The 16929-nt window shown below is 40.7% G+C and overlaps 1 protein-coding gene across 2 annotated transcripts; it reads left to right on the plus strand.

Annotated features, from left to right (window-relative positions):
* Nucleotides 1–5395: 5395 nt before the first annotated feature.
* On the plus strand, nt 5396–15289 carry LOC129851133 (serine/threonine-protein phosphatase 4 regulatory subunit 2-B-like). 2 transcript variants are annotated; one of them, XM_055917437.1, is made up of 9 exons: nt 5396–5536; nt 6336–6417; nt 6727–6897; nt 11529–11622; nt 12699–12736; nt 12860–12934; nt 13034–13195; nt 13285–13547; nt 13766–15289. In XM_055917437.1, the coding sequence occupies exons 1-9, from the start codon at nt 5500–5502 to the stop codon at nt 14107–14109; spliced, it is 1266 nt and encodes a 421-aa protein (XP_055773412.1). In that variant the 5' UTR covers nt 5396–5499; the 3' UTR covers nt 14110–15289. The 2 variants fall into 2 exon arrangements, with proteins under 2 accessions (XP_055773412.1, XP_055773413.1); XM_055917438.1 differs by having other exon boundaries at nt 5399–5536; nt 13055–13195.
* Nucleotides 15290–16929: the final 1640 nt, after the last annotated feature.

The raw sequence follows: 16929 nt of genomic DNA on the forward strand, positions 1-16929 counted from the left end.
GGCCGTACGCACATCCCTCTGTAGTGCCTTGCGGTCGGAGGCCGAGCAGTTGCCATACCAGGCAGTGATGCAACCAGTCAGGATGCTCTCGATGGTACAGCTGTAGAACTTTCTGAGGATCTGAGGACCCATGGCAAAACTTTTCAGTCTCCTGAGGGGGAATAGGTTTTGTCGTGACCCTCATCACGACTGTCTTGGTGTGCTTGGACCATGTCAGTTTGTTGGTGATGTGGACACCAAGGACCTTGAAGCTCTCAACCTGCTCCAATACAGCCCCGTTGATAATTGTGTGCGTGCTCGGCCCTCTTTTTCCTGTAGTCCACAATAATCTCCTTTGTCTTGATCACGTTGAGGGAGAGGTAGTTGTCCTGGCACCAGACGGCCAGGTGTCTGACCTCCCTATAGGCTGTCTCATTGTTGTCGGTGATCAGGCCTACCACTATTGTGTCATCGGCAAACTTAATGGTGTTGGAGTCGTGCCTGGCCGTGCAGTCATGAGTGAACAAGGAGTACAGGAGGGAACTGCGCACACACCACTGAGGGGCCCCTGTGTTGAGAATCAGCGTGGCGGATGTGTTGTTACCTACCCTTACCAACTGGGGGCGGCCTGTCAGGAATTCCAGGATCCAGTTGCAGAGGGAGGTGTTTAGTCCTAGGTTCCTTAGCTTAGTGATGAGCTTTGATGGTACTATGGTGTTGAACGCTGAGCTGTAGTCAATGAATAGCATTCTCACATAGGTGTTACTTTTGTCCAGCTGGGAAAGGGCAGTGTGGAGTGCAATAGAGATTGCATCATCTGTGGATCTGTTGGGGCGGTATGACAATTAGAGTGGCTCTAGGGTTTCTGGGATAATGGTGTTGATGTGAGCCATGACAAGCCTTTCAAAGCACTTCATGGCTACAGACGTGAGTGCTACGGGTCGGTAGTCATTTAGGCAGGTTACCTTAGTGTTCTTGGGCACAGGGACTATGGTGGTCTCCTTAAAACATGTTGGTATTACAGACTCGGACAGGGAGAGGTTGAACATGTCGGTGAAGACAGAAAATGACTCAAGTGAAAGTCACCCAGTAAAATACTACTTCAATAAAAGTATTTGGTTTTAAATATAATTAAGTATCAAAAGTAAAAGTATAAACCATTTAAAATTACTTATATTAAGCAAATCAGACTGCACAATTTTATTTACATTTTTATTGAAATAATTTATTGACATACACTCAGACATAATTTACAAACAAAGCATTTGTGTTTAGTCAGTCCGCCAGATCAGAGGCAGTAGGGATGATCTCTTGATAAGTGTGTGAATTGGACCATTTTCCTGTCAAAATGTAATGAGTACTTTTGGGTGTCAGGAAAAATGTATGGAATAAAAAGTACATTATTTTCTTGAGGAATGTAGTGCAGTAAAAGTAAAAGTTGGCAAAAATATAAATAGTTAAGTAAAGTACAGACAAAAAACGACTTAAGTAGTAATTTAAAGTATTTTTACTTAAGTACTTTACACCACTGCAAGTTGAGGGAGCGTACAATTGGCATGCTGACTGCAGGAATGTCCAACAGAGCTGTTGCCAGAGAATTGAACATTCATTTCTCTGCCATAAGCTGTCTCCAACATTGTTTTAGAGAATTTGGCAGTACGTCCAACTGGCCTCAACCGCAGAACACATGTATGGGGTCGTGTGGGTGAGCCATTTGCTGATGTCAACTTTGTGAACAGAGTGATCTATGGTGGTGGTGGGGTTATGGTATGGGCAGGCATAAGCTACGAACAATGAACACAATTGCATTTTATCGATGGCAATTTGAATGCACAGAGATACCGTGATGAGATATTGAGGTCCATTGTCTCATCCACCGCCATCACTTCATGTTTCAGCATGATAATGCACGGCCCCATGTCACAAGGATCTATCTGTACACAATTCCTAGAAGCTGAAAATGTTCCAGTTCTTCCATGGCCTGCATACTCACCAGACATGTCACCCATTGAGCATCGAGCATGTTTGGGATGTTCTGGATCGACGTGTTTAACAGCATGTTCCAGTTCCCGTCAATATCCAGCAACTTCGCACAGCCATTGAAGAGAATTGGGACAACATTCCACAGGCCACAATCAACAGCCTGATCAACTCTATGCGAAGGAAATGTCAAGCTGCATGAGGCAAATGGTGGTCACACCAAATACTGACTGGTTTTCTGATCCACACCCCTAACTTTTTTGTTTGTTTAGGTATCTGTGACTAATATATGCATATCTGTATTCCTAGTCATGTGAAATCCATAGATTAGGGCTTCATATTTTTTTTTCAATTGACTTATTTCCTTATATCAGCAGTTCCCAAACTTTTTATAGTTGTCATGCCCTGATCTGTTTCACCTGTTCTTGTGATTGTCTTTAGGTGTCACTTATTTTCCCCAGTGTATTTATCCCTGTGTTTCCTGTCTCTCTGTGCCAGTTCGTCGTGTATGTTTTCAAGTCAACCAGCGTGTTTTCCCCGTGCTCCTGGCTTCTATTCTATTTTTCAAGTCTTCCCGATTTTGACCCTTGCCTGTTTTTCTAGACTCCATACCCGCCTAACTGACCCTTCTGCCTGCCCTGACATCGAGCCTGCCTGCCATTCTTTACCTCTTGGACTCAGAACTGGTTTTGACCTTTTGCCTGTCCACTGCCTACTCCTTTTGGATTATAATTAAACAACAAAGACCCTAACCATCTGCCTCTTGTGTCTGCATCTGGGTCTTGCCTTGTGCCCTTATAATAGCCACGTACCCCTTCAAACATTCAACCTCCAGCTGCGTATCCCCTCTAGCACCAGGGTCAGCGCACTCTCAAATGTTGTCTTTTGCCATTGTAAACCTGCCAGACACACTATACGATACATTTATTAAACATAAGAATGAGTGAGTTTTTGTCACAACACGGCTTGTGGGAAGTGACAAAGAGCTCTTATAGGACCAGGGCAATAATAATACTATAATAATCAATAGTTTTGCTCTTCATTTAGCCATCTTACATATACAACCTTATTTGTTCATCAAAAATTGTGAATAACTCACCACAGGTTAATGAGAAGGTTGTGCTTGAAAGGATAGACATTTTTTTTCAACTTTATTTAACTAAGCAAGTAGAGTTAAGAACAAAATCTTATTTTTAATGACAGCCTAGGAACAGTGGGTTAACTGCCTTGTTCAGGGGCAGAACTATAGATTTTTACCTTGTCAGCTCAGGGATTTGATCTTGCAACCTTCTGGTTACTAGTCCAACGCTCTAACCACTAGGCTACCCTGCCACCCCACATAAATTTGCAATGTTGGGTTGTACTGGAGAGTCTCAGTCTTAATTTTTTGTTCCACACAGTCTGTGCCTGTATTTAGTTTTCATGCTAGTGAGGGCTGAGAATCCACTCTCACATAGGTACGTGGTTGCAAAGGGCATCAGTGTCTTAACAGTGTAATTTGCCAAGGCAAGAAACTCTGAGCGAAGCCCTATCCAGAAATCTGGCAGTGTCTTCTGATTAAATACAATTTTCAGAGAACTGCTTGTTGCTATTTCGATGAGGCTCTCTCGTTCAAATATCGGTAAGTGGACTGGAGGCAGGGCATGAAAGGGATGACGAATTCAGTTGTTTGTGTTGTCCGTTTCGGTAAAGTAATTGCGCACCCAGCTCACTCAGCTTCACTATATCACATTTGACATTGTCTGTAAGCTTGAGTTCATTTGCACACAAATCATACAATGATGGAAAGACCTGTGTGTTGTCCTTGTTAACGGAGACAGAAAAGATCTCCAACTTCTTAATCATAGCCTCAATTTTGTCCGGCATATTGAATATAGTTGTGGAGAGTCCCTGTAATCCTAGATTCAGATCATTCAGGTGAGGAAAAAATATCACCCAGATAGGCCAGTCGTGTGGGAAACTTGTCATCATGCAAGTGGTCAGACAAGGGAAAATTATGGTCAGTAAAGAGAACTTTAAGATTGTCTCTCAATTTAAGAAAAATATGTCAATACTTTGCCCCTTGATAACCAGTGCACTTCTGTATGTTGTAAAAGCGTGATATGGCCATATCATTGCATAATGCAGAAAATACACGAGAGTTCAGGGGCCTTGCTTGAACAAAGTTAACCATTTTCACTGTCGTGTCCAAATATCTTTCAAGCTGTCAGGCATTCCCCTTGGCAGCAAGAGCCTCTCGGTGGATGCTGCAGTGTATCCAACTGCTTGCACACTCCACTATGTCTGTCTGTCATGGCTTTTGCGGCATCAGTACAGATACCAACAAATCTTGACAACCAAAGTCCATTTGATGTCAAAGCTGTCCAGTACTTTAAAAATATCCTCTCATGTTGGCCTGGTTTCCAGTGGTTTGCAGAAGAGGATGTCTTCCTTAATTGCCCCCTCATAAACGTAACGGACATATACCAGGAGCTGTGCCAGGCCTGCCACGTCTGACTCATCCAGCTGTAACACATATAATTCACTGACTTTTTGTATGCGAAACAGTACTTGTTAGAAAACATATCCTGCCATGTCACTGATGCGTCGTGGAACAGTGTTGTTTGATGAAGGCATTGTCTGTATAGTTTTTTGGGCCTTTTCCCCCAGCCATATCTGCCGCATTAGGAAGAATTTAGTCCTCCACGATAGAATGGGGCTTGCCTGTCCAAGCCACTCAGTAGCTCACCATTTAAGAGCTTTTAGCCCCTTCTTATTAATGGTATCTGCTGCTTTTATACATGTCTTACTACTCGAAAATCGTCTGTATTCTCACTCAAACTCCATTGGCTTATTTTTCTAATTGTCATGTTTCATTTCTAAATGTCTGTGCAAAAGTGAAAGTTTCGGTTAATGTGAATGGATGTTAATTATTTGACTAGGCTACCTGTATTTGACATTGTGGTGTTTCGCTGAACACTAGATGGTTAAAAACAAAAATAACGGTAGTGAAACGAGGCTACTCAGGCGAGAAAAAACCTCACCCAAATGTATAGCCCCGTTGGAAAATATACATGTACTGTTTCAAAATGTGAAGAAAAATGTGAATCACATTTTTATTTGTCGTACCCCACAGTTTGGGAATACCTACCTTATATGAACTGTAACTCAGTAAAATCTTTGAAAGTGTTTCATGTTGCGTTTATATTTTTGTTCAGTATCATTCTGGATGGCCAGCCATAATGAATGTTCAAAGTACAGATAGATCAGCTATACTTTCAAAACTATTAAGGCAGGCCACTTTTCAGATGAGGATGGTACAGTAGTAGTCTGTTACTCTCGTTGAATCTCAAGTGTTCTTTTTTCCCTCCAGTGTTCCCATTGTGCAACTTGTTGAACAGCAGCGTACTCCCTGTACTTTCTGAATCTGAGCCGCCTGTCTACCAACAGGCAGTGACCTCACGAGCGCCATATTAAAATGCTTCTTCTTCCCTACTTTTTTGTGTTGAGAACGTAGCCACCATCAGTCTGCCTCTTGGTTTCAAGAGATTGACAGAGAACATGATGGAAATTAACTCACTCCAAGAGGCGCTCAAAGGTTATTTGGGTTCTTATGAATAGCGTAATACTTCGATTGAAAGGCAGACGTTTTGTTTACTTGATTCCACAGTGGTTAGCTAGTTATATCGCCAGGTGTTGAATGTAGCTAGCTAGCTATAAGCTAATGTTAGCAAGTCAGCTAGCTAATGCTAAAATTCAGAAGAAGAAGCAACGTTGCCTAGCTAGTTACAGTAGCTATCAATTCTCAAACCTCCAGAAAAGCTATCAAGCGAGCTACGTTATTTAATTGTTATCTACGTGTATTTCTGGATTCAACAATGTAGCTAGCTAGTTAACCATGATGGTTTTGACAACTCCATCGCCACATAGCTAACGTTAGCTAGCTTGACACCCAGCTAGCTGAGCTAATGAACTGATTAGCTACCAGCAGTTAGCTGGCTAGTTACCGGTACGTTAGTTATCTAGATAAGACATTGGCATGAAGTTAAGCCTAACTAGCTAGCTAATTGTTATGTAAATGGGATCCTAGCTAGTGTTAGTTAGGTGGCTAGTTAGCTAGTTTTGTGTTCACTTGTAGTTGTCCAATTGCCACAACTATCTGTAAAGGACAGCCTTTTATGCGAACACTCAATTAAATTCGCAGTTGGTGTCATTAACTTGATCATCCTCATTTGACAGGTGCTTGTCTGAAGTTGGTTAGCTAGCTAGTTGAATGGTTAAAACACACTGACAGTGTTGTAGCCACACATCCCCTTCATTAGATAGTAATAAGCAAGCGAATCACTAAGTGTCCTTATCTGTTGTGCTCACTGATTTGATATCACTGTTCTCTGCAGACTTTGACAAGAAAGGGACGCAAGAAGTGGCTCCCCTGCTGGATCAGTTTCTGTGTCATGTTGCCAAGACTGGAGAAACCATGTAAGTAATGTTCCTGTTGACAAGCTTGGAACTACAGATTTCATGCATATGAGAGGATGAAGCATGTTCAGTGGGAAAACTTGAACACCACTGGTCCAAATGATGGAATATGCCAAGGCCATGCCAAGTCTTTTCTGTATGTGGTGTATAACTAAATAACACATTTTACATGTTGCTAGCTAAGTTATTATAATGTTGAAATGCAAAAAATGTGTATGCATCATATATTCTCACATTTTGCTTTATTTAACAAGTTAAATCATAGGAATGTGGATTATTCCTTTTAAGAAATGTGTACTCATTCTCCAGGGTTCAGTGGTCCCAGTTTAAAAGCTATTTCCTCTTCAAACTGGAGAAGGTGATGGATGACTTCATAGCCTCAGCACCCGATCAAAGGGGGGTAGCCAATCCCAATGTGGAGTCCATTCCATTTGAGGACATGAAGGAGAGGATACTAAAGATTGTGAATGGTTACAATGGGTAGGTACCAGCATAACCTTTAGGCAACTGTTTTCCTACAATCATGTGATGCCATCTGGAGTTCACTATTGCTCATTTTGTGGTGGTTATACAATGGCGCCATCTACTGGATAGGCATTTCTAGATGTCACATGTACTGTAGCAGGGCTTGACATTCACTTTTTTAGCCACTTGTCCCTCAGCCAAGTAGGACTGTTCAATATTTTTGTTTAACTTCTCAACAAAAAAAACATGTTTGTAACACAATTTTTACATTATTGTATGATGCAAGGAACCAATTTACAAAATAAAATGCATTACTATCTTTACCATAGAGAATCAGACAAAAAATGTGACTACACACAATTGGCTTCTTTGCATATTCAATCAAGACCGTCTCAAAATGCTCCTTTAGTTCTCTGCTGGAGGATGGTAGCCTGGTACCCTATAAAATGTTGCAACATTACAATTACTACCAAATACTTTTTTATGTCTTTATAAAATAATTCCCCCCAGGGCTCAAACAGGTTAAAAACTGACTCTGAGACAGTTCTTGGCCGACAGATCCTAAATTCATTCAAACACTGCACATTAAACATGTAAAAAGGAAATAAGGCTGATGCAACAGATCAGACCATTTAGCTTAAAACTGTAATATTTATTTCTTCATATCATAAGCTCAACAATGCACACATGGCTGTAGGCTATGTGCGAATGCAATTAGAGGAAAACACTTCTCAGAAGCTCACCGCACGCGCAAGTGGACCGAGATGAAAATATCCATTAGAAATAGGGATGCGTGATATCAGTAAGCAAATCGGAATCGCACGTTATTAGCTAAAAATGCCAACATCGGCCCGATGTCTGTCTAGTTTAACACCGATGTGCAAAACCGATGTCAAAGCTGATGTGCATATTTATATAACATAGGTAGATGACGTAATGATGCCACAAAAATACAGCGCTACACAGAACAAAAGCAGAAAAATACTAAGCGCACACTTCCAACAACTAAACAAGTTCAAGTACAGCAGTCATTTGAATGAGTAAGAACATTTCAGTGAGACAACTCAAAGGCGAAACCCATTAACGCCAAGATAATGGAATTCATTGCCCTTGACAATCAACCGTTCTCTGTTGTGGATGATGTTGGCTTTCGCCGACTGGTCGCGCACCTTGAGCCCTGGTACACACTACCATGTAGGCACTATTTTTCAGATGTTGCCCTACCGGAGTTACACAGTATTGTTGAAACGCACATCCATGAGCTACTTGCTATGTGCGTCACTGCTATTAGCTTCACGACTGACATTTGTACCAGCGATGTCAGGCCCATGAGCATGCTGAGTCTGACAGCACAGTTGGTCGACAGCCGTATTGCATGCTCAAGAATGTGCCTCATACCGCTACTGCCATTTCAATGGCATTTGAGAACATGTTTGAAACATGAACACGCTCCTAGCTCCACAACTGACTCGAGAAATAAGCTCATCAACTGCGTCTGCTGCAGACATTTTACACTCCTGTCATGGCATAGAAACACCTGCTCAACAAAACTGCCGACACAGACCGTGGGGTTAAAACTTGCAAAAGTACTCGTGGCTGTGAACAAGCGATTCGGTGGCATTCTCTCTGAGCCTCTTTACTGTGTTGCCACCATGTTCGATGTTAAGTACAAGGACCGCTACTTTGATGCAGACAAGAAACAGGGTTTATGTGAAATGTTAGCCACAGCTGGACAAGATGGAAACGGACACGGTGACAGTGGGCATCGAGGAAGAGAGGCCACAGAGCTGAAACTTCACTGCTTGACATGTATGATGAAATCCTGGTTGAGACTGAAAAAATTAACAATGAAACAGCAAGTGAGTGAAAAAAGGTTTTTGATTATATCAAATCAAACTTTATTTGTCACAGGCGCCGAATACAACAAGTGTAGACTTGATCGTGAAATGCTTACTTACAAGCCCTTTACCAACAGTACAGTTTTACTGATAATGGGGACATACGTAAATGCCAACAAAATAACTTTGTGTGTTTCAACTATTTAACTGTACTAGTCCGCAAACATTTTAAATATCGGTATCATTTTTTGGGGCAAGGAAAATATTGGATATTGGACAAAAATGTAATCTGTGCATCCCTAATTAGAATTAAGAGGGGAAATCTAAAGATGCAGCAACTAGCAAGGGTTACTAATATGACTAGGATTATGCCTTTGGCTGCTGGACAATATAATAAAGTTTATTTGAAAACCAGTAGAACATGAGAAAATTGCTGGTTTCTATGGCATATTAAGTATTTGTAAAATAATTGCCTCAACATTTCTATGGTAGCTTTTTTGGCTAGGCTACTTTGAAACAAGGTAAAGTATGCTTCATAAAATTACCTAAAATATCCAGGTTTTAAGCAGTTAAGTTTATGGTTAAATTGTTTCTAAATGCTCACCACCTCCGCTCAGATTGAAGGTGGATGGTGTGCGGTGCGCAACAAGCACTGTCCTTCACTCTGGTCTTGTGACCATTTGATCTGAACGAACCGTGCTTCAAGTATGTCGACAGAATCAAGCCTTTAGACGTTAATGTTAATTATCCTTCATTTTATTTGTCAAACATGACTGGCCATTTAGCCTATATTTATGTAATTAAAAGTCTCATTAAAGTTTGGCTACATTTTCTGGACTTTTTCCATATTTTGTTGCTACAGCCTGAAAATGGATTAAATTGAGATATTGTCATTGGCCTACACACAATACCCCATAATGTCTAAGTGGAATTGTTTTTCTAAACATTTTTTTTATTGAAAATGAACAGCTGAAATGTCTTGAGTCTAAGTATTCAACCCCTTTAAGTTCAGGAGTAAAAATGTGTTTAACAAGTAACATAAGTTGCATGGACTCACTCTGTGCAATAATAGTGGTTAACATGATTTTTTAATGACTACCTCATCTCTGTACCCCACACATACAATTATCTCTAAGGCCCCTCAGTCGAGCAGTGAATTCCAAACACCGATTCAACCACAAAGACCAGAGACGTTTTCCAATGCCTCGCAAACAATGGCACCTATTGGTGGGGGGGGTAAATAAATAAATAAGCAGACATTGAATAGCCTTTGAGCATGGTGAAGTTATTAGTTACACTTAGGAAGGATTTTTATACAACATCCAAACTCAGTTGCTGAAGAGGAAGTAAATCGCTCAGGGATTTCACCATGAGGCCAATGGTGACGTTAAAACAGTTAGAGTTTAATGCCTGTGACTGGAGAGAACCGAGGATGGATCAACAACGTTGTGGTAACTCCACAATACTAACCTAAATGACCGTGAAAAGGAGCCTGTACAGAATACAAACGTGCATCATTTTTGCAACAAGGCATTAAAGTTAAACTGGAGAAAATGTGACACAAATTCACTTTAAGTCCTGAATACATAGCAGTATGTTTGGGGAAAGTACAACACATCACTGAGTACCACTCTTCATATTTTCAAACATGGTGGTGGCTGCATTATGTTATGGGTATGCTTGTCATCGACTAGGAGTTTTTTAGGATCAAAAGAAACTGAATAGAGTTAAGCACAGCCAAAATCCTAGAGAAACCTGGTTCAGTCTGCTTTCTAACAAACACAGGGAGACATTCACCTTTCAGCAGGATAATAACTTAAAACACAAGGCCAAATATACACTGGAGTTGCTTACCAAGATAACATTGACTGTTCCAGAGTGGTGTAGTTTTGGCTTAAATCTAAGGCAAGACTTGCCAGAGCTTGACACATTTAAATGAATGTGCAAATATTGTACAATACAGGTGTGCAAAACTCTTAGACTTACCCAGAAAGACTCACAGCTGTAATTTTAACACGTATTGACTCAGTGGTGTGAATACTTGTGTAAATTAGATATTTCTTTCATTTTCAATAATTTAGCAAACATTTCTAAAAACATGTTTTCACTGTCGTTATGGGGTATTCTGTGTAGATGGGTGAGAAATCCTTTTTGAATTCAGGCAGTAACACAACAAAATGTGGAATAAGTCAAGTGGTATGAATACTTTCTGAAAGCACTATCAAATATCATCACATTTTATTTTTCTTTAGCTAGATTCAGAGGACAAAGTCTTTTTTTTTTCACTTTAGTTTTTACATTCATTTATATATATATATATATATATTTTTTATACACATTACATTTAATTAAATAAATAGTACTGACATCTCCGGTATACATTATATGTAGTGTTTTCCAGTAATGACCATTACCGATCATGAGCTCTCTAATCCCACCCCTGAGCTACTCGCAGCCCATCTCACCCATCACCCTCTTTTGATTTCCATGTGCCATATAATTTTCAACTGTGCTGTGATCTCTTATATGAATTTGAAACCTTTCTAATTGCATAGTATCCACAGAGCTAAAGATGAAAACCTTTCCTACGAGTATTATTATATTGTTGATTGACTGTGGCTTTCCAAATCACCCAACACTGCTGTTTGTAGTGTTAATTTTAAATCAATGTTGTTTTTTCAGCCACTCTTGAACCTGTGACCAGAAACAAGCTACATGGGGGCAATACCAGAATAAATTATCTAATTATTCTCTCTTCGCAGCAAAATTAGGTTTGTTTTAATAAACTCCTTACCATCGTTCCCTCAGAATTCCATTTACGATCCAGCGTTTGTGTGAGCTGCTTACAGAACCCAAGAGGAATTACACAGGAACAGAGAAATTCCTCAGAGGTGTTGAGAAGGTGAGTGGAGTGCCACATTTGATAGGATTTTTAAAGTGTGTGTGTGTAATATATATATATATATATATATCTCATATGTGTGTGTGTGTATATATATATATATATATATATATATATATATATATATATATATATATATATAAATAAGTGTATCTCTCTCATGTATGTATATGTATATATATATATATACATACATACATACATACATACATGAGAGAGAGATATACATATTTATATATATATATATATATATATATATATATATATATATATATATATATATGAGAGAGAGATATACACATATCTATCATTAACAGTACCAGTCAAAAGTTTGGAAACTTAAACATTCAAGGGTTTTTATTTATTTTTACTATTTTCTACATTGTAATATAATAGTGACATCAAAACTATGAAATAACACAATAATAATCATGTAGTAACCCAAAAAAGTGCTAAACAAATTCAAATATATTTTAGATTCTTCAAAGTAGCCACCCTTTGCCTTGACAGCTTTGCACACTCTTGGCATTCTCTCAACCAACTTCATGAGGTAGTCAACTGAAATGCATTTCAATTAACAGGTGTGCCTTGTTAAAGTTAATTTGTAGAATGTCTTTCCTTCTTAATGCGTTTGAGCCAATCAGTTGTGTTGTGACAAGGTAAGGGTGGTATACAGAAGATAACCCTATTTGGTAAAAGACCAAGTCTATATTATGACAGTCCATCATTACTTTAAGACATGAAGGTCAGTCAATGCAGAAAATGTCAAGAACGTTGAAAGTTCAAGTGCAGTCGCCAAAACCATCAAGGATCTCAAATCTAAAATATTTTTTGATTTGTTGAACACTTTTGGTTACTACATGATTCCATGTGTTATTTCACAGTTTTGATGCCTTCACCATTATTCTACAATATAGAAAATAGTAAAAATAAAGAAAAGCCTTGAATGAATAGGTGTGTCCAAACTTTTGAGTGTGTGTGTGTGTGTGTGTGTATATATATATATATATATATATCTCAATAAAATAGTATTTATATATTGCAGTGTTTGTAATAAAGGGTTTTTCTTCTCCCAGAATGTGATGGTGGTCAGCTGTGTGCATCCTACCTCAGAGTAAGGGTTGTTTTTTCCTTATTGTTATACATTATAGCAATGAAACATTTTTACAGAGGTTTGTTTTATTAAGTTTATATGATGTTCGGAATTGTCATTGTTATGTTTCTCTCTGTCATGAAGGAAAAACGGATGCAGTGGTGTGAATAGAATTAATGGTGTTATGTTGCCTGGAAACTCATCTGCTTTTACAGAGAGGTAAAGCGCATAGGACAGGTTCTCATTCTCCCATCCTAGTTTCACGTCAGTGATAATTGCCTAAAGGTAAATGCAGAAAGTAAACCTCACTTTTCTTAGTCTCCTATTATTTTCTTGCAGGAAAGTTAATGGCCCAGGGACCCCCAGGCCACTGAACAGACCAAAACTCTCTCTAGCCAGCTCACTAGCGACAAACGGACTACCGGACAGTACAGAAAACAAAGACCCTACCACAGAGCAGGGACCTGACACACATCCCAGGTACTTCAGTTGCTACCCAACAGACCATGTGATACTCACTTCCTACCGTTCTTTTATGAATTTAATGCGTGTTGAATCTTCTTTCTCAGTGAGGTGTCAGCATCGGATACGCTAGGGAGCTCTGTGAAGAACAAGCACTATGACGACCAGGAGGTTATGGAGGCGGAGCAGCATGAGGTGAAGAGGCTCAAGTTCAACAAAGATGAAGAGGAGGAGCAGGAGGTGGACACCCTCAGCTCCTGCCATGCTGACAGCTTGTCAGAAGAGACAGAGTCCATGGTCCAGGAGAAGGAGGATGACGAGGAGGAGGACAGTGAGGCTGCCAGTACTGCTGGGACTTGTGAAGACCAAGGTAGGACTGAATTTTCACCTCTTTTTCCATCATGCCGGTATACATCGCTGGTGAAATCGTTTGTGGATATTAGTTAGTAAGTGTATGAGCAGAACCAGGAGTTGCCTGAATTCTGAGGTGTTCATCGCAAGTTCAGCTTATCTGTGTGCTAGATCTACGAGAACCCTGATGCAGTTAACATTGCTTACTCCGTTTTTGTGTCCTTGCCTGTCCCACAGAGCCATCGAGCACACAGTCGGAGCCATCAGCAGGGCCCGGGGCGGATAAGCAGGCAGAGGGGGAGGTACCTTGTGGCTCCCAAGAGGAAGGTAATGACATGGACCAGTCAGAACAGCAGGCCACTGCTGGCGTCCTGAAGAACCCTGAGGCCCGGCACAGCGATGAGGGCAGTGACCCAGTCAGCAGCAGTAGCGCCAGCAGCTGTAACAGTGCGGAGAATGAATCCAGGGAAGAGGCAGCCCCTGCTCCCTCCAGCAGTACTCCTGAGCCAGCTGCAGAGGGTGCCATGGAGAGTGGCAGCCAGGACACTGGGACCAGTGAAGAGCCCATGGAGCAGGACTAACAGCACCTCAGGATCAATCTATTGACCATTAAGAACATCTGTCCTCAAGTTTAGCTTGAGTGTCACCGGTGAAGGGGCAACTCCATCCTGGTCCCCTAGATACTTTACGCCTTGTCTACATTTTGGCTACTCCTCAAAATGACCACCTGTCATTGATGGGGACATCCACATTTTATTCTCAATTGAAGATTTTTTAACTGGATTTTTTTCTTCTTCCCTTACACTCTATTTAAGAGTTTCCTTTTAAGGCTTGTGGTCTCCAGAGGTCTTTGTTTCAGCCTTGGTCAGTCTTTTGGGTTGCATATGATGTTTGTTCAAGCTGTGCTGATTGGACGGTGTGTTCACCTGGGTATTGTTTTCTCATCAGTTTGAGCATTTGACAGGTAAAGCAGGCCCAGTTTTGTTCCTGTAGCCAGTTGTTTTTCTCTGTGGATTATCACCCCTGCCAAACCACCAGAGTCAGGACAGAGCTAACCCTGCTAACTAACTTCCTCATAATTTATGCCATCAGTTACTTACTCCAGAGATGAGCTAGCTAGCATTTCTGTTTGACTGAAGCTCGAGCCTCAGCATCCAGCCCATACCACTGTTTATACTCATGTGCCGCCACCTTGGCTGATGAGGAAAAAGTATCTTTCTATGTTATTTAAAAAAATCTATTTTCCTCGTGAGATGGAGTATTGTATTAGATTTTCCATGTGAGACCATATTCTCCTTTTTAAAATGCGTCTGTTGTCTTTGCTATGATGCACTACCGACCCAACTCGAAGAGTAATGTAACATGCTACTTTTACCTTCAGATACAAGATTATATCATTTTGGGGGCACCATAATTTATATAAACATTTCAACTCAACTACTTATTTTGTAAAATGTTATTTTGTGGCAGCCAGTTTAGTTTCCAAAACCAGCTGTAAGTACGAGATGACTTCCAATTTGGATTGTGATGTCACCAAGTTGTTTGACTGACAGATATCCAGAGCAGTTACTGGTTTCTTTCTATAGTTGTACTTTTGATATTTAGAATTTTAAATTTCTGTAAAGTAGACTTTTGTAGATTGTAATACAGTATGTGTTCACTTCCTTTGTGAAACCATATAATTGTATAATTTCTGTGTATACTCTGAATGATTTTGCTTTCAATGCAGTATTCAGATAAAGCAATAAATGTTCACATTTTTGTGTGGTCATGCTTTCTTACCCGTGAGGCATCTCGTTTAGTCCACTGAGCTGCTTTAAAAGGCTTCTGCATGTTAACCCGACTGGTATCAGCTGACCTCTTATGTCACGACCTCAACACCTCTACAGAATTAAAAATAAATAAATACATGTGTTGAAAGCAACGTGAACTTATGGCCATTTAGCCATTAAATCCTCAGTTCAAGACTATTCCTCGGTCACATTTTGTCATGTATTTGAACATGTTGTACGATGTGTCCCTTGCCTGAGCTCTTAAGAGCTGAAGACTAATGTCTAGGCTTTGGCTCAAAGGGCCAATGCAGTCATGCAGACAACCTGCTTGGTTATTTATGTATTCTTGAAATCCTCAAATTGCAGTCAGTTTAAGACCAAGCACAAGATGTATGACAATTGTTAGGTTATACACAGTGTATGACTATTTTAACACCTTCCTAATACTGAGTTGCACCCCCTTTTGCCCTCAGAACAGCCTCAATTCGTCGGGGCAGGGACTCTACAAGGTGTTGAAAGCATTCCACAGGGATGCTAGCCCATGTTGGCCCCAATGCTTCCCACAGTTGTGTCAAGTTGGCTGGATGTCCTTTGGGTGGTGGACCATTCTTGATACACACAGGAAACTGTTGAGCATGAAAAACCCAGCAGGGTTGCAGTTCTTGACACACACAGACTGGTGCGCATGGCACGTACAGTGCATTCGGAAAGTATTCAGACCCCTTTTTCCACATGTTACATTACAGCCTTATTCTAAAATGGATTACATTGGTTTTCCCCTCATCTACACACAATACCCCAAAATGACAAAGCAAAAACAGGTTTAGGCATTTTAGCAAGTTTATAAAAAAATATCACATTTACGTAAATATTCCAGACCCTTTACTCAGTACTTTGTTGAAGCACCTTTGGCAGCGATTACAGCCTCAAGTCTTGGTTATGACGCTACAAGCTGGGCACCTGTATTTGGGGTATTTCTCCCATTCTCAGCAGATCCTATCAAACTTTGTCAGATTATATGGGGAGCGTTGCTGCACAGCTATTTTCAGGTCTCCAGAGATATTTGACCAGGTTCAAGTCCGGGCTCTGGCTGGGCCACTTAAGGACGTTTAGAGACTTGTCCCGAGGCCACTCCTGCATTGTCTTGGCTGTGTGTTTAGGGCCGTTGTCCTGTTGGAAGGTGAACCTTCACCCCAGTCAGGCAAAAGATTTCAATCGTGGTTTCATCAGACTAGAGAATCTTGTTTCTCATGGTCAGAGTCCTTTAGATGCCTTTTGGCAAACTCCAAGGAGTGGCTTCCGTCTGGCCACTACCATAAAGGCCTGATTGGTGGAGTGCTGCTGAGATGGTTGTCCTTCTGGAAGGTTCTCATCTACACAGAAGAACTCTGGAGCTCTGTCAGAGTGACCATCGGGTTCTTGGTCACCTCCCTGACCAAGGCCCTTCTCCCCCGATTGCTCAGTTTGGTCAGGCGGACAGCTCTAGGTAGAGTCTTTGTGGTTCCAAACTTCCTCCATTTAAAAATGATGGAGGCCACTGTGTTCTTGGGGACCTTCAATCCTGCAGAAATGTTTTGGTACCCTTCCCAAGATCTGTGCCTTGACACAATCCTGTCTCGGATTTCTACG

Source organism: Salvelinus fontinalis, chromosome 3 (genome assembly GCF_029448725.1).
Source record: "Salvelinus fontinalis isolate EN_2023a chromosome 3, ASM2944872v1, whole genome shotgun sequence".
Lineage (NCBI taxonomy): Eukaryota > Metazoa > Chordata > Actinopteri > Salmoniformes > Salmonidae > Salvelinus > Salvelinus fontinalis.

Coding starts and splice junctions, on each gene's coding strand:
- LOC129851133 (XM_055917437.1), top strand. CDS start 5,500: ATGATGGAAATTAACTCACTCCAAGAGGCGCTCAAAG. Junction 5,537..6,335: donor ACTCCAAGAGGCGCTCAAAG/GTTATTTGGGTT, acceptor TGTTCTCTGCAG/ACTTTGACAAGAAAGGGACG. Junction 11,623..12,698: donor TCCTCAGAGGTGTTGAGAAG/GTGAGTGGAGTG, acceptor TTCTTCTCCCAG/AATGTGATGGTGGTCAGCTG.